The following is a 22,453-nucleotide window of genomic DNA, read 5'->3' as shown; positions in this document are numbered from 1 at the left end:
TTATTCCGCGATAACAAGGTACTAGGTACTATGATAGTGAAAAGCAAGTAGCATTTGTTTTCATAGTTATTTTATATTTACGATGATTTCAGGATATCCGTAATCACAAAAACATTTATTGGCAGCCCTGAATCAAGCTCAAGTCAGTCAAAGTATGTCAAAATTAAAAAAAAAACAAATGGCGGATGATTGAATGAATCTGAAACGCCGCTTTTGTACAACTAAAGTTTTAATTACTTTTATTTTATTGTAGTTGAGAAAGTGAGTCTATATTTTATTGAATTAAATAACTTTTAGTGGTAACTCATAACAAAATGTCGCGCTCGGTGCGTGCCGAAACTCGCAATCGTGTAAAAGATGACATCAAAAGAGTAATGCAAGCTGTCGAAAAAGTTCGCCATTGGTATGAAATTATTTTATTGTAATTATTATTTTTTATATAAAAACATTATTGTTAACATCATAAATCAATTTTGAAGGGAGAAAAAATGGGTGACTATCGGCGAGACGACGATGAAAATTTACAAATGGGTTCCAATATCAAGTAACGAGCAAAAGAAGAAACACGCGGCGAAAAGAGAGAACAAGGAGAATACATTAACTCCGAAGAAGACTCACGACTCCTCGAACTCAAATTTCGGAATGGCGGAAGATTCCAACACATGTAAGTGACATTTTGGATAGGACAGGAAATAGGCATTGTTCAATATGGCCTTGAACTAGTGGCCAAAATGGTGGAGAGAACTAAATTAGGTCATAGGTTTTATAGATATTATGATAGCTCTTAGAAATCCTTAGTAATAGGTAATGGTGTTTATCAATAGTGGTGTAATAGTTACATTCATATACTTAATGAAAAAGATTGTAAGAAATAGAAAGTAAATTATCTTGAAATACAAAATTATGAAATGATAGCCATCAGCTCAATTTTGGAAATGGATTTGCAAATCACAATTATTATGTTCAATTCAATTTTAATATTGTAGCAAAATAGAGAAAGCTCTGGTTATGAAATAACAAGAATTGTCAAGACTGAATTTCTGTATCAAAATTAATGTTGCTGTATATACAAATATGTTTGTTTCTGGTATAGGATTCTTGATAGGGTTTTAAAATAAGATTAGTATACTTGATCAATTATTATAATTTAGTATCTTATTCAAATCTGTTATAATTTATTTATTTATTCACATACAGTCTTGCTTCACATATAAACTTGTTTAAGCATTAAGAGGTGGTTTAAAAATTGCTTAAATAGCTGTCAAAGACATCACCAGTTCCTAGTTTAAACCTTATTAAGAAGCAAGATGGTGGCCTTTGACTTACAGCTGATCAAGTAAATTTGTGATTAAACTTAAGCATAGCTTTGCTAAATTATTATAAGTAAGACTGATTATGTCCTATAAAAATGTTAAATTCCTTTCAAGATTAAAATAATTACATTTTGTGCATATTGGAGGTTATTTCTTTGCAAAACATTAACATTCCAATTAAAAAAATAAATAATGTAAGTATCCATAATATTCTCTCATTCAATAAATTAATATTTCAGGTTTTTCAACAGTAAGTGACTCACAGGGTCCCACAGAGTTCACATCAACTACAATGAACTTCTCAGAAGACTCCAACTCGCAGAGCAGCGGTACCACAACACCAGCAAAACGGTTAAAAACTGACTGAGAAATGTTTAAGAATTTAGTTAAAGTGCTACGATAAAGTTAAGGACAGTATTGTTGCAAGAGAAGCTTCGAACGGTGTCAATACTGTTTTGTATGTAGACATTTGATACCATTATAGGTGCCGTATAGTACAATGTAGAAGATTTTGTATGCAACGGAGTGACTTAGTGTAATATACAGCATGGACCTTTGATGACAGACCTAAAGGAGGTCTGGATATTAGTCGAGGTTCGAGGCCTTAATCTAGATAAATGTAAAACGGAACGTGTGACTGATGATTAATTTGCAATAGCATTTGTGTAATGTTTTTTAAAATATATTTTACGGTGACTACATAAAGCAATAATTTTAGTTTAAGAGTGCCTGTAGGCGATAGCGTTCAAGGTGCGTTGAATTTGTGCAGCATACATGCAATTTTTACTAGATTAGCTCAAAACTATGAGTACCATACTAGATAATATTACTAAACTATGACATAATATATAATGTGGCTCACTTTAAACAAATAAAATTGCTGAAAATGTACAATTGTAAAACTTGTGTAAATCATTGAGCTATAATGCATATCCCAGTACAAAGTCAGTGCAGTAGACGCGCGTTGAACGCCCGTTATGAACATAGCCTAATTTGAATGAAAAAACTACATACAATATTTTACTCCCAATTTGAGTATTGATATGTCTTGCTATTGGCTAGAGAAAGCAGTCTTTCTCAATAGCCAGATGTGTGTATTTATGTGGTGTGTTTGTATTGTAAATAATTTGACATGATTAGATTAATACTGAAAGTATGAGTTCTAATTTTAGGTTTATTTGTAGATGTAGCCGTTGCAATGAACAAAGCGGTGTTTTTATAACTCAACCAGATACCCTGACAATTATAGTTGTGTTGTACTACTGCCTATTAATGGCTAATTCAAAAGAAATAAACATAGTTATCGCAATTTTTGTATGGATAGCAAAAATTTACCAATCAAAGAAGCTTGTTTGACATACTTACAGAGAACTTCTTGTGATTGGTTTATTTTTCAGATCAGCTGTTAAACAAATTATATGCGCTTATTATTATTACACTTGTTTTCAATATTATTGGCTTCAGATCAGCTATTAAGGTTATAGCTTAAGGTCCATTTTTCATACATTTTGTTTCACCTTTAATCTGGGTAAAAAATTTAATAAAAAATTTAATACGACGAAATTTTAAAGGCCGAAATATCCATGCATATTAATTATTTTTACGTTTTTCTTTCAACTGCGAGAACTAATCACTAACTAGACGTGAATTTAAATTCTTTACTTGTCAATACTTGTTTAGTTACCCAGATTAAAGGTGAAACAAAATGTATGAAAAATGGACCTTAAGCTATAACCTTAAACAAATATGTTTTTATTATTATTATGTTTGTCCTCAATATTGCAGATTATATTGTCTGCTAAATAGTTTTTTATACAATTTTAATGTACTTACGAAATTTAAGACAATAGGGTCTCTCTGGTTGGGGATTTTATTAATTTTAATTTTACAAAATGATATTTTATTGAAATTGTTTTATTAGTGAATAATATGAATAGCTGCGCGACTCAATGCAACTTAATTTGAATCTAGAGACTGTCTTATATTTATGCCGCTGTGTATAGTTGAAAATGGTTTATGGGTTATAAAAAAAACGAAAAGAACTCAATTTCATGCCCTTAAAGAAAATTCGTTATTGAATTCACTTTTGTATTAATTTCTTGGGCTACATTAATTCAAATGAAATGGACTCTAGCTTAAAATGCTTTTCAAAAATAAAGTATGTGAATGAGGAATTGGGGTAGCGGCGCACAATTTTGTTTTGTGCGCCCTCATCATAATTTATACAGAATGGCATAAATGGACCGAGCTTTAGCGTTATTTATAAATAAATTAATTGTACAATAATTTTATTAATTGTAATATATTGGTAATAAGATAATAAATGAATGAGAACATTAAGTATTTTCCTTGGGACTCGCTAGGAAAACCTGTACGCAGTTAATGCAGGGCTTCGCTATTCCGGGAAACTGGTATATTCTCACGTCTATGACTAGCACGCATAGTATGTGATACTGAGAGGTTATTTGTCTTCGGAGTCGCCGGAAGAGGCGGTGTGCTGCGATTGCGAGGCACAAGAGCCCTCCATGCCTGAGTTTTGCTCAGACACATTGTCCATATCCTGGATACCCAATATGTTGGTCACCAGGTCGCTGAACGTTATCTCCTGGAAGTGGAAATTGAAGTACTAATCGTAATATATAAACAAGTTTAACACGGTTGTTTCATGTAGAAAAGATTAATAATAGTATGTAAACATTTTTAAAAACAAGCTTGCTAAACATTTATAAAAGTAAGTTTTATAAACAATGCTCTATAAAGAAAATACCTTATATTTAATCAATCTTTGTTTTTTTTTAAATATTATTTTTTCTCAGCACACCATTTAAATAAGATACTATAAGAGTGCAAAAAAAAAACTAGTCAATCGTCTTGGGCCATTTTGTATCTAGAATGATCTCACTGAGCTTACCATGCATTATCATGCATACTGAACTTGTGTGCAAAATTTCGTCGATCAGTTGAGGATAACTGTTTAAAATGAATTTACTAGATTTGATCCCAACATAAATACAATCATTGCAAGTTAAACAAGAGCTTGTAAAAATAGTTTGACCTACTATGTATAATCTTATGTCAGCATTTAAAAGCCTTTGTACACCACATAGTAATATTGTCTCCATTCTTAAGAGCAATTTGATTTATTTGTGAATCCATCTTTACTGTAACTTGATTTCGATTTCATTAACGTGCGAAGTTTGCCCACATAGAATGTTATTTTTACCGCCTGTGATCTTGTCCGCATTAGGCGGACCTACAATTTCGTACTCGCTAATTAGTAAAAGTTATGAACAGCGACTGTTTTCTAAGAAAACACAGATTGCTCACCTCAGGCAAGAAAGAGAAGTCCCCTTCACTCATATTGGCTCTGTCTTCAGCGCTGTGGCCGCTCAATATCGACAGCAAATACCACGACAACTCGCGAGGGAATCTCTCACCTAACATTGATTGAAAAGAATTGAATTGAAAAAGCTAACACAAACAATTCTTCAGAACGTGTTATTGCTGTAACAGTCGATCAGTGCCAATTCAATTTAGTTCTGATAGGAGTCGCTATTTTTTATTATCCATTATACACATTGAACGGTTAGCTCTTGTATAAAAAGAGCTTGGGCTAGCATTTTGGCTCCTTACCATAATTTTCCAACATATCGATGAACTCATCCCTGTGCATTTTGTAAACCTCTTTCTGCATGTAAGCGAAGTTTCGAAACGCGTTCCGCAGTTTTTTGTAGTTGTAACCGAACGCCGGCCGATGGTTTATGTACAGCTTTACAAATTCTTCGAAATCTATCTCCGTAACCGGATTGTAGAGATAGACCTTGTACTTCGCTTCTTCAAGTAAGTTTTCTACCTGAAAAGTATCCATGAAGAAATAACCTATGCTTGACTTCAAATAGCAAAACGTATTCGAAGATTGTGACATAGGTAAATATGAAACTACGCTATACAAGGGCAAAGCCAACGAAGCAATCAATTATTTAGCAGTGGTTTTTCAAAGGAAAGGAAAGGTTTCGGTTACCCAAAAGACATGTATTCTTGTAACAAATTCAGTACAACTCACAACACAAATCATGATTCCAATAAAAATGAGAAAAGAGCCTTTCCGGATCCCATCCTGGAATGTAATAATTTACCTCATACTCCGACGGGAAGAAGCCGAGAGCCCTCATCAAGTCCGGCAGCGAATCGATAGGGATGTAGTCCTTAACGCGCCGCATGGCCGGGGAGAAAGTGCCCTGGCACAAGATCTGGACGTAGTAGAACAGATCCCGGATCTCCTGGAACAGCCAGCCCGGCCGACCATTCTCTATGAGGCAGTAGTATGGATCTAAGTCCGGACCGCCCTGCTTTGTGGTCGACTCTACCGATCTGAAGAAGAAATGTATACGTGGAGAAGATAAATCTTGTATTGCGACTATCATGAACCTTGAGATAACTCGTATCCAACAACATTTAGACCTCAAGCTAATATTCATGGAGCACAGCAAGACTTGTATAAGTGCAGAGAAAGAATGCCTAGTCATCTTTTCACAGCTGATTCCCTGCTAAGCTACAAAGGCTATAAAAGAAGAGAAAGAACCTGTAATTGGCAGCCCACTGGAACACGCAGCTGTCTTTAGCACCAATTGTGAACATGACTCCATTATCGCCACGGAAAGACATCTCGGTCACCTTCAAGTATACAAATGGAGAAATTAGCAAATCTCACATATTTCATTGCTAGAAATGGGTATTCAAAACATTTATTATTATTTATTCCATAATTTTAAGTGGTCTAAATATAACCTATTATTTACATAAGCCGACTTGAAGTTTGTGTTTCTCTATTTATCATATCTTAATGAAATGTAATTTTTGAAAGACGACCACCCGATCATGTTGTGTTTGCCTGTTCAATATCACTAATTTTTTTTTCTTTTCTCATGATTGAAAACTATGATTGTAAATGTAGGCGAATGCACGCTGTACGCCGTTATTTAAGTATGAATCTATGTTCTCTTTTATTTGCTATCGCTAATTTTATTTTTATGCCGCTCCAGGTTTAGTCGATTGGATTTCATCTTATCCCATGTTAACGGTGATGTGCGTGCATTAGCTTATATAACTATTGTGACTATGTACAAGAAAGACTTGGAAAAAATACAAAAGAAGTACTGAACAATTGATGACAAAAAGAAAGCCCGGAGTTTCTTTCTGCCTTTCTTCTTCGGGTAGTCATCACTTAGGTAGCTAGTGAAAGGCTGGTAGGTTAGCTAGGCTAGGGCTCATGTCCTCACCGGTGAGGATCGCGACGCGTTACCCTTCTATTTCCCCCTACTTGCCAGCCCGAGCTGGTTACTTCGGTTTGTACCTAGTCTTTTGTATAAACTTTATCCCTAATTTAAAATCTCCATAGTTATATAAGTGATTTTAATAGTTGTTTAGAAATAATAATTATTCTTATTCTTTGTTTTGACGTATCATAAGTGCAACTTTGTTCGCCTACGTGATAAATAAAGTATTTTATTTTATTTTATTTTATTTAGATTATTTCAATCGATGGCTCAAGAAATTTCATTCTGACAATAAATAATTTTTCCGATTACCTGCGCTGGATGCGCTAGCAAGCCGATATGCTTCCAAGGGTTACCATCGAGAGGTAACTTCTGCAGACCTATGACGTTCTTGGTGGCAAAGACCAGGTACTGCAGTTCACAGCCGTCCTCCTCGCGGGTAACTAGCTGCATTTTCCGTACAGGATGCTCGAAACGCGGGCCAAGCACCGTACTGAGCGTCATTGTGGTGGAGTAGTTCACTATTTTGTACTTGAACTGGAAAAGTTTTAAAATAATATTATGCTCTGTATATTAGCATAAATATTTTGTGCTATAGTGAGTAAATTTCCATAAACATTTTTAAAAAGTAATGTTCGGTTTTTACTTAGCTGGGTTTACGATGACCTATATCGTAAAAGGTGACCATTGTACATCTTAGGTTTCACAAGGTTCTCAATCTAGAAGTCTAGTATAGATGCGGTATATACACATTCGAACTACTTTACGTCGGAAGGTTATGCTCTGCAAGAGAATTTTACCTCATCGTTAGCAATCAAAATCGTCGGCAAGTTAGTTCGGTACTGCGCAGGATCGAGGTCCTTAGGCGTCGGCCATACTATGCCACAGAGCGGAACTGCAGTCTGCTCTACCCGATCCAAACTGTAAATCTCCAAGTACTCCTCAGAACTCTGTCCCACATCATATTCCACCATAATCCTGTCTGATCCTAAGGAAACCAGTTTGTACTCCCCATCCTCATTCTTCTGGGGCAAAAAGAACACGCTGGTGATGTCTTTGTAATGCGATCTGTGTTTTCCGATGAAGCTCCATTCGAAGGTGTTGCAGTTGAATTTGTAGACGCATACGGTTCGGCCAGCATCCTAGATAGATAGGAAAGAAGAAGAGATATTGTTTTAATTCTGTATGTTTGATTCGTCAAAGGTTTTGATCGAGTCCATGAATTTCTAGCAGACACTACGAGTTATGTCGTCTTAAATTCGACAAAATCATAGAGCCCTTTTGAGTTATTCATTTACTTTCATCCATTAAAATGTTGATAGGGTTTAGCTGAATTCGTAAAACATCACGCAGTCTTTCATATTAATCTTCTGCCGATGAAACAGTAATCAAATGTTCTTACAGCCAAGGCCAGCCTTATAGAATCGCAGCTAAAGTTGATCTCTTTGATAGCATGGCTAGTGTCCAAGAATGGCTTGTTCGTGATGATGGCCATGGTGGTCGGGTCTAGGAAGAGAAGGCCTCCGGTGTTCAGACCACATGCCAGATGCAAACCTGCGGAAACGGGACTCCGGATACGATTTTACAGGATCATTCTCTTCGAGTTCTACAAAATGACTACAGTTCTTGACATTATCTGTTACGGATTTTCAGGGTATTATCTCATCAAGGAAACTTACATAAACCTGATATTGTTTTTGTAAAACTACCTGATGGAGAATATTTAAGACAGGTCACAGAGAGTTTTGGAACATTGACTTCGTGGATGCATTTGATAGAGTCGTTCTTCGGCGGGATGGTCACTGTAAAGTGTTTCCTTAGGTCCAATCTCACGAACAGTTTGTGGGTGATGAAGTTGTACAGTTCCAGATTGCCGTCAGCGTAGCCCACGCAGACAAACGGCCTTAAAATAAACGATTTCATTAAATTACTGATGACAGGCACATAGCGCAGCAGTTTATGAAAATTCAAGATTCATTCATTGCTGAAACACGAGTCAAAAAGTATTTTGTATTGCGGTTAGTACAGGTAGCAGGAGCAAAAGTATATGGAGTGTATGTTAAATTTCAGGCAAAAATATTTACTTTTCAGGATGAACGGACACGGCGAGCGCGGTCGATACGACATTATCTAGTATAGTCACGAAATTTTCCGTCACGAAGTCAACGAAACCTACGCCTTGGTTCTGTGTACCTGTAAACATAATATAAATAAAACGCATTTTGCATTTATTTGTCATTTTAGTATTTCAGAGTCGGCTAAACCGTATATTTCATTAAGACAAGCATTATTGACTTTAAATGTAGTATACCTACGTATTATTATCATTTACTTACTTATTACCTTTTTTATTTCTACAGTACCTGCCACAAATTAGGAAGCATGAATTAGTATATCTACATTCTACCTGACATATTAATATTTGTCACCGAAAAAACAAAGAGTACTACATCCCAGATTACGATCCTTCGAATTTATCGTCAGTATAAATGTGGATCATAATATTATATTCTTAACTTAAGGTAAAGAACCTTAAACTTACAAACAATAAAGTCCCTGACGAGGAACGGCTTGCTGCCAACAGTGGCGTCGCTTGGCATTCGTCGTTTGATCAGCTTCTGTTTCAACACGCCAGTCAGCGTGTCATACTTCGCTACAACCTTCTCCCAGCACGGGCAAGGCTTGTTGCCTAAACACCGTATTTCTACACTGAATTTAATAATCATACGACTCATTTTGTGATTCTTATAATTAAAAGTAAAAACCTAATTGATTGCGGCTGTTGAATGGTGCACACATTACATTGAGAGAATAACAGAAAGAACTATTGAAATGCGGGAGTAATTTTTGTCCATTTGTGGCTTTAAACATTAGCTTCAAAAAATTACGAAGATGACATCATTAATTTTTATCTAGGGATATACATATCCCTAGATAAAATTATGTGTAATGTCCTACAGGACAGAATATGAAATTAATTCGAACATACCGAAAGTAGCTTCTATTCTACTAACATTTTGGGTCGAATATCTGATAGCTGCGCGGTGCGATATTAAAGCTTATGCCCTTGACGTTGTCCACGCTGAAGCCGTGCACCCAGTACAGCAGCTTCAGCTGGTAGTCGTAGAAGTGAAACTCGCCGCCACTGTTCCCAGTCACTAGCACGCTGATGCAATAACAGATGTCAATGATGGATTCAGGACTAACCCTGAACAGCCTTAAGTACAGGTACCACAAGGCTCCACAAAATAAAAAGTGCTTTCTACGCCTACCTACTTATCGATGATGTCAATTTTAAAGTTCTTCATATGAATACACTACGAAAACATACATATAACTAGGTGTAAATATACATTGCTACATCAAACTTAACTATCCAGGATACCTATGACTGACACTTGAAATTAGCTCTAAATTGAGGCGAAAAGCGAATTATTGATGAACATTAATAAACGTAACCTACCCGTCAATATTTTTAATAACATTAATCTTCTGTTTTTCCACTTTCAGAACTTTTACAAATCGCAAGTTCTCATAGCTAGTCGGGCCTACGTCTTCCTGATACTCTATAGTGTAGCCGAAGATCAGTACAGACCCTCGACTGGTGGCCACGAGAACCTGTGACGTCACACCTACGAACGTATAGCAAGTAAGCTGGCCGCATTCTGGAGTAATGTTCTTGTCCAGTTTTTTTATCTTCAGTTCGTAGTCATTCGTTTCCTTTAGCAAACCTCGTTCAATGACGAAAACTTTCTAAAAATATTTCATGCAGATGTTATTTATATAGTTTGTATAACAAAAAGAGACAACACTGGAGTGTGTCTTTTGCCCAAGCATCCCGCCAGTCTACAGATACAACTTGCGCTGTTGCTGTTTGCTTGTATTCTTACCTCACACCCGCCAACTCCTATAAGTCAAGATTAATAGCACGTATCGAAAGAATAACAATACTAACTTTTGAGACCCCAATCCAAACATCAAGCTTCGTCATCAACAGAAACTGTTCAGTGTTGTTTGGATTGAACCCCATGTCGATAACCGCGTCCTTTGAAATTTCTACTTCTAAAGTAGCTGAACCGGAAAGATGTACCACTTTAATAAGATTCATATTATTTTTAATTAAGGATAAAGACTTCCACAATGTATTGATTGAAACATTCACCATGTGGCTGCTCAAGTCCATAAACCCATATCCACCAATAAATAGTAGTTCTTTCTGGATAACCCAAAGTGAGAAGGTACTTCGCGTCAGGGCTCAAAGTGACTCCGGCTACCTTCACATCACCGTGAGGAGAGAATAAGGTCTTCTGTGGGAAGTAGTCGGTGCTGTCCCAAATGATGAGGATGTTTTCTGGACCAGAGTCGGCTGTAACCAGCCATTTGCCGGTTGAATCAGACGCTATGGCCGTTATTGTGTGCCTCTGGAATTATAAAATGCGAAATGCGGAATTTGACTCAGTTATCACGGCAATAATCAGTTACCTAAACTCATAAAGTAATCCTTATAAAGCATAGTTCCTCCTCACCCTAAGACATAAGATGCTAAATCTCATTTATAATAATATTATAATGAGGATTAGTTTATGAGTTTGTTTGTAGGTTAGATGGGGTTAATCTTACTGAACTGATTTTGAGAATTCTTTCGTCATAAGAAGCTACATTACTCCTGAGCGCTATAGGCTACTTTGTATCCCGAGGAATTATTTATCCTAAAAAGACTTTTTCACGCGGTCGAGGCCACGAGCAAAATCTAAAGTCAATAAATTGAAAATGATGTTATAATGTAGTTAATATCTTAATTATTCTTCTAGTTCTTACGTGGCCCTGTAGTATTCTCATCTGGTTTGTAGTCCAGTTGTACAGGACGGCGCAGTTGGCCGCCGCATAGAAAGCCGTCGTAGTGCCTCGGTCGTTTAAATTGATCACGCCCACTTTTGGGTTATAGCCGTGGATCCACCTTATACTCTGTAGAATTGACAGTATATAAACAAAGAAGTTCAACATGTCATCTTAATCTAACGGTTGGCGGAATCAAATATGTTTATAAGTAAGTTTACCTCATTCGATATGTGTATAGCAAAGTGACTCCACTCCACCTGATGGAAAATGGCTTACAAATAGAATATGTGTCTACTGAATGACGCGAGATAATTATCCCTTGCTAGTCGACATTATTATGCTTGTGTGTTGTATAGGTACAGATCATGCTCCTGGAACGCGACCTATTCATGATAATCACTATGGCGTGTGTTTTACACTTAGTAGGTAGGTAGTAGGTACCTTGAGGTGTAGTAATTGCCGCTAATTAGACTCTACTCTCTAAGAATCATGCAGAGTAAGTGCTTACGAAAGGCGTAGGCTTGTGATGGTACTCAGCGAATCCTGAGTGTCTCCTGATCTGTGACAGAGATAGACTGTACAGCCGTCTCATGTCCAGGTCGCTTGTAGTGGACCGGATGTTGGGCATCGAGTGATACTTCTCCATAGGGTTTGTTTGCATTTTGATTTTCTATTATTTATACACTTTGAACCAAAGAATGTGCTCAGTAGTATTAAAAATGCTCTTTATGTGCTTTGACAATCGTATTGTCTATGGTATTATCAAATGTCGTGAACTCACTAGCAAAAAGCATTATACCTTAACTATAGATAAAATATTAAACTATAGATTGGCAGATGTTCCTGAAGGACATTGGAGGCAGTGGGAATTATAATTTATCACGTTTGAATGTTGTCTAAGGCTGCTTACTGGTACCAGTCGATCTACACAAAGGCGTACGACTTGTGAGTCATCGATTATTAAGAAAAAAATATTAGAAAACGCATAATTAGCATTTATCCATACAGCAACTTAAGTTGCAAGATTATTAATCCCGCCCATTCCTTTACATTAAAAGGGTTGACTTTAGGGGCAACTAGAATGACATCTATAATTGTGTCGTTAACCACTCCAAATATGGAACGTTAAACTAAAGGGCGTATACAATGCACTGCCTTCCGCAGTAGGTCGATAACCAGCGAGAATTATCTGAAGTCAAAGGTCGGTGTGTTCAGCTCTGTATCTTCCCTCTGACGCCAGTCGCCTGCAGCCATGCTCAGTGAAACCTTCTTTGTGACGTCTCTGTTCTGTGCAGTCGCGTGTAGAACTATTTATTTGGAACACAATACTATAACACTTGAAGAGGTCAGTAGAATTATTTATAAAGTTACCGTTCGTTAATGAAACAACTCGGTTCGCATTGTATCAAATTGTAATTTTAAACGTAAGTATCCACTTTTTTTTCTAAAATAATATGGATAGTTATAGATCTGATAGGTAATCGAATGCATAGAATTATTTTTTCGTTCATAGATTTTTAGCATCAAAAGAAAGCAATAAATAATTTATGGATACATATGTATATTTAAATATGCGTGATTTAGAATAGGTATACCTCTCGTAGTTTAGTTGAAATGTCATAAACTCTGCGAGACTGTAATAAAAACTTCGTGCGTTTTATATTATAAATAGGTAGGTGATTAATTTTTTATCATTATGCAAAGTACAGAACTATAGTACGTATAGTCGTAGTATGTTTAATACTCTTTGGGTATTGTGATTGCAGGGTTGCAGAATGTAGAGATAATAAATGGTAACATAGTATAGAAATTGAAACAAAGTACTTACATACTTGTTTCTTGTTAGATATAATATTTATTTACAAAATGTTACTAACATTTCCCTCTCCTTGGCCTTGTGGCAGCATCGTATGTGGACCGGCAGGTCCTAGGTGGGCTTCTTAGCGCCATATATTTTGGGCTATTTACTCTAGAGAAAGCTCATTGTTAGGCGGTCACACGTAACAACTAAGCCGAAGCATTTCTGCAACATGTTTGAAAAATATGTTATACCAACTCCACTATGGAGTGAGAAATTCGTATGCAGAAGTAGAAGCGTTGTCATCAAGTAGCAGGAAAAGCGCGAAACTTTGTATTCATACCTACATTTTGTAAAGGCGTCTATAATTTATTTTGTACCTGTCTGACTCAAAAAAACGGTTTTTGTGCACTTTTAGATCTATGTACTACATACGTTACGTTAATAAAATCTTAAATAAATAAAATATATTGCGCATATAAATCGCGATGCATGCTGACTCCCGGTCTTCAGTATTTATCGATCAAACCTTGACCGGTATGTTATACAAAGTAAATTAATCAATATAGTGATGATAAAAATGGGATGGTAGTACCACAGTAGTATAATATATTATTTAATATGACAAATCAAGATCACGTTTGTTTTTTGTTTCTTTAAAACTAATGGGAAAGTGTACAAAGAAGAAGAAAGCAAAATAAGCTCAATAACGTATAAGCTTAAGAAAATATTATTTGCGGTTAAATTTCAACCACTATTTAGCTTTTATTCGGACAGCAAAATTGATACGCTTTTTTAGGTACTTTCGATGAGTGAATCGAACCTAAACCTCACTCTTAAACCAGTTGAACCCATGCCAAGGGGACGCGCTTGGTTCCGGGTAAGGATGAGTTCCTGCTACATTTTTGTTTTGCAGGTTACATTTCTGAGGAAATATGGATACATGGAGGAAGCCGAAGGTGACTTCAGTGTGGAAGCGGACTTCGCGTACACCGATCTGTCCGTAGAAGAAGCACTGAAGAAGATGCAGGCGTTCGCTGGTCTGCCACAAACAGGAACATTGGATACTGAGACTAAAAAGGCAGGTTATGGGTTAAACTACGGATAACATTGAAAAATATCAGATTTAATTGAGCGAAGAGACCACCACCTTATAGTCCTGATACTTGTAAAAAGTATATTTAGGTGCCGTTAATAGCTTATCTGACTCAGCTTTAATAATTTTTCTCATAGCTTTTCAGGAGGAAACGTTGTGGTGTAAAAGATATTATTAAAAATGAGTCGACGATATCAAGAAACAAAAGATACATTCTACAACGGGGATGGAATAAGCACACCATTACTTACCGGTAAGTATTTAATTAACTCAAATAATATAACGTAGGCGCTGCCTATTTGACATTTCGATATTGCGTTTTCTACTCAGTGTCAGATCGTAGTCTGGGTAGATACCATAGGCTTGATTATACATTATTATCAGCCACAGAAAGTCCATTGTCATAGACCTCCCTTACAGATTTCCAAACCGATCTGTTCGAAGCGGCATACACATAATAGCGACAATAAAAAATAAATATACAACAATAAAACACTTCTTAGAGTGCTGAACGGGTCGAGCACGCTGGACAAGAGTCGCGTAGAAGCACTCATAGCGGAGGGGCTGGCGGTGTGGGCGCCGCACGGCATGCTGCGATTCAAGAAGGTGGAGACAGGTCCCGCTGACATCAAGGTGTCGTTCGCTGCTGGCGATCATGGGGACGGGTGAGGATCAGCTGTTTATTATACAGCCTACGTGCCTTAGCTCAACTGAGATAATGTTTTGTTTCTCTTTCGGAGCGTGGTATTAAAAATTAATATCTCTTTCTGATGCTAAACAGCATTATACTAGTATTTTTGAGTTCCAATTTGAAGGAATGGTACCTACTTAAGTAGTATTTGATGGATTTTATGCTTTAAACATACCCGAGCCGCATTATCGTATCTTAAGCAAAAATGGGATTAATGTCATTGAGCCAGGTTCCCTTTCGACGGGCAAGGCCGGGTGGTGGCGCACGCGTTCCCTCCTCCCCACGGCGCTATACACTTCGACGACGACGAGCTATGGGGCGGCGACCCTGACGCTGAGGACGACGACATCACGGACTTCTTCGCCGTGGCCGTCCACGAGATAGGACATGCGCTTGGGCTTTCGCATTCAAACGATAAGGCGTCAGTCATGTACCCCTACTATCAAGTGCCTACGGAGAAACTGCAAATGGACGATATACTCGGAATGAGGGAATTGTACCGTAAGCTTTTTAAATAATTGGTTTAAAAATTTGCAATTTTTTTTAGTACCGTCTACCTCATTTTAAAATGTATTATGTCAGACACTAGATAAGATAATAACTACCCCACCAACTAGGCATGTATTCACCTAAAACGACATAAAGAGATTCTTGTGAATTCCGACAAATATTTAATAGTCTTTGGAATTTCAAAAGCTTCTGTAGACTACGTTTTCTTCTATCATATACTGCGTGGTTTTCCCATATATCCTTTTTATTTAATTTGCAGTAAAAGACGGATCTCCAAGCGATATAGAGGATGATATAGAGAGTTCCTCACAATCGTCTCACGTGCCGCGTTTCACCAAGCCGGATAGAGGCGAGGTTGAGGAGAACGAAATCCCAGACCTATGCCTCACAAACTACGACACGCTGCAGGTCATCCGGGGGAAGATCTACGTGTTTGAGGAAGAGGTATATAAAAAAAGATAAAGAAAATACGTTTAATTCAGTCGTAGTCTAGAGGCCTTATAATTCTATGTAAAATTGACAATGATTTTTAAATCTTCCTTTTGAATCCTAGGTCACAATTTAATAGAGTACTGTAACACAAATTGCCCAGGTAAATTCCGATACCAGTACTGTATCCAAAAGGGGTTGGCGCCAGAAATGCCATGAAAGGCCGATCGTAAGAATTAAGCCACATCTTTTACAACATAATTAAAATAGTGTGTTGTCCCGACTCCAAATTAGACTACGATTTGAGAAGATTACAGTAGAAATATAGGTAAACCCCTTGCAAATGGTCGGGTGGGTAGAACATGAAACGGTGATAAAATCTTTTTAATTCATAAAAGTTTAACTTTCATTAAAAACTGCGTGTATTTTAGTGGGTATGGGTGCTTCGCGACAGGAACACGTTAGAGGAAGGCTACCCGAAGCGGTTCCACGAGGTGTTCATCGGGCTGCCGGCCAGCGTCACCGTCATCAAGACCATTTACGAGAAACACAACAGGGATATCGTTATATTTTCTGGTAAATTGCTGTCAAAACGTTTTTTAAGTGAAGATAGGTTGGTCGCGTGTTTTAGTGGTAGTTGCAACTTCGTACTATAGACAATGGCAACTACATTCAATACTTTGAACTAGATATTCCTTCACGGCATGAGCGTTGTAGAACAGTAGTTTTAGTGAGGTGCATCTGCCTACGCACTATATCATTAAGTTTTTCTCTCAAATTCCAATCGTCCAGGTTTTTAAAATGCTTTATTATAAATAATCCTCTGTGGTCGATAGTTCCAATTGTTGCAGTTTTATTGAGTGACTTAAATTTTTTGTATTATTTCTGGCGCCCATGCTTCACGGTGTTCACGAGTCTTCATATATTCTTATAATTTAATTATAGTTTGGTAAATTTGAATTTCAGGAAGAAACTACTGGCAGTTCAGTCCGTCATTCCGCCTGATGATTCGCGGCAATCTGTCCGATTACCACATACCACCTGAAGTGCCGGGCCTCACCACTGTGTTCATATCCAACTACAACAACAAGACTTACTTGATCGACGACGAGAGGTTCTGGAGGTTTGATGAGATCACGGAGACTATGGACGACGGGTACCCAAAGGATATGTCGGCGTGGCGGGAGGTTCCGTACCCTGTCGATGCTGCTATCATATGGAAAGGAGGTTTGTTACGTATTTTCCCTTAGCCTAATTCTAGTCTGTTATGCTAGGGAACTTAACTGAATGAGGTGACTAGCTAGACGATGTATGTATTGCGAACTAGCTTTTGCTGGCGGCTCCGCTCGCGTATTAGTTTTGCGGTATTAAAGTTCCGCTTTAATTTTCCCAGGATAAAATGGAGTTTATTTTTAAAGTTAAACTCTAGCAAAACCGCATTAAATTCCAAGTCGTCGCGCGAGACGTGTAAAAACCTATCGATAAAACATCTAGATTTTTTTGGGTTTCTGTTGCTTTAATAAAAATCCCCATATTAGTTTTATTCAATATCTAATGTAGAGTCATCAGCTTGTTACAATTCAGTTACATTGTACACATTTGCGTAATAGCTGTTTACGCGGTCGAGCACTCTCATAAGAGGTAGTAGGGGGAAGTAATGCACCTAGATATTGTCATTTGTTTTCGTTCCACAATATATTTCATAACTGAAAGCAGAACTAGATTTCTGCTACTCACCCAGAGTGCATTCGAGAAATATCTAGTAAATATTTCGCCGCATATGTCACCCAAAACCACATTTTGCTTTGTCATATTGCAGATACGTACTTCTTCCGCGGGCCGCGGTTTTGGCGGTTCGACAACTCGTTAATCAAAGCGCACGAGTACTACCCTCTACCCACCGCGCAGATCTGGTTCGACTGCGAAGCCTCTGAGGACATGAACCAGTACATCACCAACGATGGACCTTGACATTCATAAGGAGGAAATAAAAAATGCTTTAAAAATATATCACTTTATTTAAAGAGTTCAAAATCATATTAAATTACGGTCAACTGATGTCACTGCGGCGGAATGTGCGCATCCCTCATATAGGTCATATGCGATACGATAAATCGGTACGATCGGACCGATAAGTCGCCATGTTTGGCAAATATTTTTAGCTATATAAATTGTATAATGTATTCAATTCGATCTAGACTGTAATAGATCGTATCGATTTCTCGTATCGTATGACCGGCACTACAATAATACTGAGCGATTGGATTACGTCATAGTTCGAATACATTACACTTTGTACTTTATATCGAAAGTAATTTTGAGAAGCACCAACGAGCCACTAGTAGACTAAAGCGAGTGGACAATTGATGTTAGTTTTCTTATATAAAACGTTAAAAAAGTCGGACTATTCGTCTTGTAAATTAATCCTTCCAACCCGTTATATATAAAACCGTAAATTATAATCTATTTTTCAAGTTGCATACAAATTGTCCACCCTTTCCAAGTTTCCTATACAAATGATTCAACTAAATACGACGATAACATTGTTATTGGTATATCACAGCGCCTGCGGATTGCTGTCGACAGGCAAATGTCAATACAGCTGTCAACCTTTATTGACGGCTTGAAGTTAGACAAGTCACGGGAGCGTCATTTACGACTACTGTGAAGTTAGGAACGCGACAATGATGAGGCTACAGGGTGTCAGAGTGCGACAGAGAGGAATAATTGCAAGCCGACCACAAATATTGATGAGTTCCTTTTTAATTATAATATTATTAATATCAATTTCATAATTGAGATTTTTTTGCGAAATATAATTAAAAAGATTTTAATGTAATTAAATTTAAATATTAACAACTGGCAATACACATAGCAATGGGCAATAAAGCTGAAAACTATGAAGCAATGTGCAAATGGTGTACAAATATTAAGCTCACTGTATTCGGCAAAGTAGACTGGTGCACAGTGCACTCACGGTGCCACAAGCCATATAATAAATTATAATTCACATCCCATATAAAATTAGAAATTAAATTACGAAAAAGAAATTTTGATTGCTCCGAAAGATCACGAAGCCCATCCCCGATAAGGACTCGTGCACCGAGTTTGCACTAACGCATGACGTCACCATAACGCATGACCATTTTACCCTAAATAGACACCAGATAACAAAGTACTAAAAAGTGCGGTTTGTGAGGAACAAAACAATATCATTGGCTACTTAATAAACAATAAACGACTGTGATTGGTTTGTGCTGTAATTAGACTCACAAAACCAAAGTTTTTACAGCAAGGTAAAAACCACAGTCTACTTGATCTGACAAGTAAACTGTAGTTCAACTTAAACCTACGAGGGATATCGCGTCGGAGTTCGCCAGAAATATTTTGCTAAGTGCGGGTTGCAAGGACCGAAACGTTCTGATTGGCTGTTCCAATGCCGCGCTGTGATTGGTCCGTGCGGTGTGCGAGCGGTGTAGTACGTTTAGCTGCAGCAGGACGCGGGGTTGGGGTCCTTGCCGGAGCGCTTGGTGATGTTGAGTCGCGTGAACTCCTCCGCCACTGTCGGGTGGATGCCCACGGTGTTCATCAACTGTTCCATTGTGATGCCGCATCTGAGTAAAGAGTGAAATAGAGTAATGGCGCGATTACTGGTAACATATTTCGTTACCTCAACATTTCTATTCTGAGGATTTATCTACCATTTGCTGCAAACTTATGGAGCTCGTGTACATTATACTAAGAGGGTTTGGCATGATAGGTATTACTAGTTTGGTAAGTGTACGCATGACGAGTTTTATAGCGGTAAGTAAGGTACAGAGGCAAAAGAGTTTAAGTTTAGGGTCACCTGACTGTGAGTACCACTATTTATAGACACCCATTATTAAATGAGGTGTTACATCAAAGTTTGGTTCATTATACAGTTAGCCATAAAAGTAGCTGATTAAATTAAAAATTTCAAAACGCTTCTACACATATTGAAATAAACTTTTAAAGTTAATTTTAATGAAGAAAAACTATTGTTAAAAGGATACAAATTTACAGGCGATTAGTAATTTTACATTTGTCCAGTTACTTTTATGATAGACTGTAAATTGTATAATAATGGTGTACTAACTTGATAGCAGCCGCGAATCCCTGTATGACCTCGCCCGCGACGGGCCCCACGAAGTGCAGGCCGAGGATGCGCTGCGGCGCGTCGCGGAGCGCCACCGCCTTCAGGTAGCAGTTGCGGATGTTGCGCTGCGGGATGAAGAACTCCGTCGGCTTGTAGTACGCGTGGTACACCTCCAGGCTCTCAGAGCCGAACCTGCAATGTTACATGTGTTTATTTTTATTGCATTTGCAGTACTGTACCATTGTATATAAATTTGCATGCTGTGGTCTCCTATTGAAGAGGCACGTTACATTGTTAGTTGTACAAATATTACGACATTGTATTTATTATATGCCGTATATCCTTCGTTGGAGGTCCTTAAATAAATAAATAAATTAGGTTGAAATTTTGATTCAAAATTTTTACGAGAATTCTATACCTTTCTGGCGAACCAGAGATGTTACCACAGAAGATTTAAGCGTGACGTAACTCTATAATAAAGATTATTTATCTTATTGTCACCATATTCTATTTATCTATAATTACGCTGTTTCGCTTACTCTAAAACCAACAAAAAAGTCAAAGTTATCACAAACAGAATAAATATTTGCGGTTGAGACAAGTATTTGTTTAACATGGATCTAACTCGTGGCTTATCGTATTATGTTAAATATTGGAATTGACAGATTTATTGGCCGATATTTTTGAATTGATTATTACATTTTTCCCTTGTCAATATCAACAACTTTATCAAGCGCATACACTCGACATGCTGATAATGTATCACATTAGGTAAGTTATTTAATTGTACGATAAGATTCCGTACTTTACTTAATTTACTATTCCTCTGAAGTTATTTTACAATAAATTATATTTTTGTGTTTTTTTCTTCGTTGAATGAAATTGATCGCAATCGCTATCCTCAGATCGATCTAGAAAAAATATCTTTCAAAATGAGTCAACTGTACCTTAACACATATTGATACATCTTCTAAGTACATTACAATTCAAGATTTATCTTGTATATTACAAGTTAGAATTGCGATGGTCTGTTTTACGGAATGTGGTAATTTTTTTCTAACTGCTAGTCGGAAAATATTAGACTTCGCTTTACTATTGTACCGATATCGTACCGTCATAACAGTTTTCTTGTTCCGATGGTCGTGCCGACATATCGGTCCGATATATCGTATCACAATATCGTAAACACTAACCTATGCACCGCAGTCTCCTCGCTGAGCCCCACGCAGCCATACTCCAAGGGCGTGAAGACCGTGGTGGCGACGTTCTCGTAGTCCATCTGCTGCGTGGCGCCGGCGAACATGCGGCGCGCGAGCAGGCGGCCGGCGTGGATCGCGACCGGCGTGAGCTCCGGCCGGCCCTCCAGCACGTCGCCGACCGCGTACACGTGCGGCACGTTCGTCTGCTCCGCCGCTGCCACTATCTTGCCGGACTCTGATATGCACTGTAAACGTATTGTACTCATATTAGAGGTGACCTACATTTGAAAATAAAATCTATTTTTTTTTTTTTTTTTTTTTTTTAGTTTAGTTTAGATGGTTTGACAACAGCTTGACTGTGCCGCTGACATTGCTTTAGTCCATGGGCAGCGGGTGCTGCTTACCATCAGGCAGGGCGCTTGCTCGTACGAGCAAGCAAAAACGATTAAACATATTAACTTGAAATACCTTTTATGAAAACACTAACATACTTAATTATATAAATTGCTATAATAGCACTGGGACCCCTACTCCGTGAGAATATTTGTGAATCATTACAAGCCAACAATTCTTGTTTCTAAAATGATCCTATAGCCATATGAGGCACAAATTCTAGACTCCGGGCTGATACTGAGTACATAAATCCAATATCTGCCCGATAGGGGAATCCATCCCGTGACCTCAGTACTGCAATCCTCCGCCCTGTGGAATGGGGGCGTTTGGAGAATTCCACCACGGTATCCCCTGCCTGTCGTAAAAGGCGACTAATAGGGGCCACGAAGGGGGTCGTCGGCGGGCGGCTGGGGGCCGTCCGCCCTTAGTGTACGTTGGGCACATCTCGCACATTGTGATGACCCCCGAGATGGACGGCAGCGTGGAAGGTAGGCCTCATGCTGCCGTTGACGCCGAGAGCGTCCTTCGGTTACGCGGGGGCTTCTGAGCCCCCTCCCATAGGAGACGGGCCGCAACAGGCGGCACCGCGCAGGGACGACTGCGGACGAAAACTTAAACATTTCAGTCAGAGGAAGCCCACAGTCGTCCCTAATGCGCCGAAGACGGCCACCGCGGAGTTTTAGTTGGTATGCCGTGCGTGTATATAGGTTAGGGACTCGGCCCGGCGGTCACCCGAAGGTCAAGATCAAATCCGGGTGGCTCAACGCCGGGCCGTAAGGCACGGTGACCCCA

The 22,453-nt window shown here is 38.2% G+C and overlaps 4 protein-coding genes across 11 annotated transcripts in view; 2 read left to right on the top strand and 2 right to left on the bottom strand.

Moving 5' to 3' along the window:
• The first annotated feature begins 149 nt into the window (after window positions 1–149).
• Window positions 150–3,649, top strand: LOC115442589 (B-cell CLL/lymphoma 7 protein family member A). The gene is made up of 3 exons (XM_030167665.2): window positions 150–403; window positions 480–664; window positions 1,553–3,649. The coding sequence occupies exons 1-3, from the start codon at window positions 315–317 to the stop codon at window positions 1,678–1,680; spliced, it is 402 nt and encodes a 133-aa protein (XP_030023525.1). The 5' UTR covers window positions 150–314; the 3' UTR covers window positions 1,681–3,649.
• A 32-nt stretch (window positions 3,650–3,681) lies between these two features.
• LOC115442588 (cilia- and flagella-associated protein 251) lies at window positions 3,682–12,224 on the bottom strand. Of its 2 annotated transcripts, XM_030167663.2 has the most exons (18): window positions 11,937–12,224; window positions 11,408–11,554; window positions 10,752–11,010; window positions 10,545–10,660; window positions 10,053–10,342; window positions 9,604–9,755; window positions 9,132–9,278; window positions 8,926–8,952; window positions 8,674–8,782; window positions 8,299–8,492; window positions 7,992–8,143; window positions 7,390–7,731; window positions 6,902–7,126; window positions 5,896–5,987; window positions 5,450–5,684; window positions 4,947–5,166; window positions 4,641–4,750; window positions 3,682–3,918 (listed from the first exon to the last, which is right to left on the bottom strand). In XM_030167663.2, the coding sequence occupies exons 1-18, from the start codon at window positions 12,087–12,089 to the stop codon at window positions 3,775–3,777; spliced, it is 3,114 nt and encodes a 1,037-aa protein (XP_030023523.1). In that variant the 5' UTR covers window positions 12,090–12,224; the 3' UTR covers window positions 3,682–3,774. The 2 variants fall into 2 exon arrangements, with proteins under 2 accessions (XP_030023523.1, XP_030023524.1); XM_030167664.2 differs by lacking the exon at window positions 8,926–8,952 and having other exon boundaries at window positions 11,937–12,223.
• A 402-nt stretch (window positions 12,225–12,626) lies between these two features.
• LOC115442571 (matrix metalloproteinase-2) lies at window positions 12,627–17,960 on the top strand. 2 transcript variants are annotated; one of them, XM_030167638.2, is made up of 9 exons: window positions 12,627–12,773; window positions 14,143–14,307; window positions 14,460–14,575; window positions 14,826–14,987; window positions 15,243–15,514; window positions 15,783–15,967; window positions 16,384–16,528; window positions 16,919–17,179; window positions 17,772–17,960. In XM_030167638.2, exons 1-9 carry the CDS (start codon window positions 12,681–12,683, stop codon window positions 17,921–17,923), a joined length of 1,551 nt encoding a protein of 516 aa, XP_030023498.1. In that variant the 5' UTR covers window positions 12,627–12,680; the 3' UTR covers window positions 17,924–17,960. The 2 variants fall into 2 exon arrangements, with proteins under 2 accessions (XP_030023498.1, XP_037295449.1); XM_037439552.1 differs by having other exon boundaries at window positions 12,772–12,852.
• Window positions 17,951–22,453, bottom strand: part of LOC115442570 (thioredoxin reductase 1, mitochondrial) — a 26,293-nt gene continuing 21,790 nt past the window's right edge. For all 6 annotated transcript variants that reach the window (XM_030167632.2, XM_030167636.2, XM_030167635.2 and 3 more), the window contains 3 exons: window positions 21,263–21,513; window positions 20,070–20,261; window positions 17,951–19,566 (listed from right to left, as the gene is read on the bottom strand). In XM_030167632.2, coding sequence (XP_030023492.1) covers window positions 19,437–19,566; window positions 20,070–20,261; window positions 21,263–21,513 — 573 coding nt within the window. In that variant the 3' untranslated portion in view covers window positions 17,951–19,436. The remainder of the gene's footprint in view (window positions 19,567–20,069; window positions 20,262–21,262; window positions 21,514–22,453) is intronic.

Source organism: Manduca sexta, chromosome 17, assembly GCF_014839805.1.
Source record: "Manduca sexta isolate Smith_Timp_Sample1 chromosome 17, JHU_Msex_v1.0, whole genome shotgun sequence".
Lineage (NCBI taxonomy): Eukaryota > Metazoa > Arthropoda > Insecta > Lepidoptera > Sphingidae > Manduca > Manduca sexta.
This window is presented reverse-complemented; position numbering and strand designations above follow the sequence as displayed.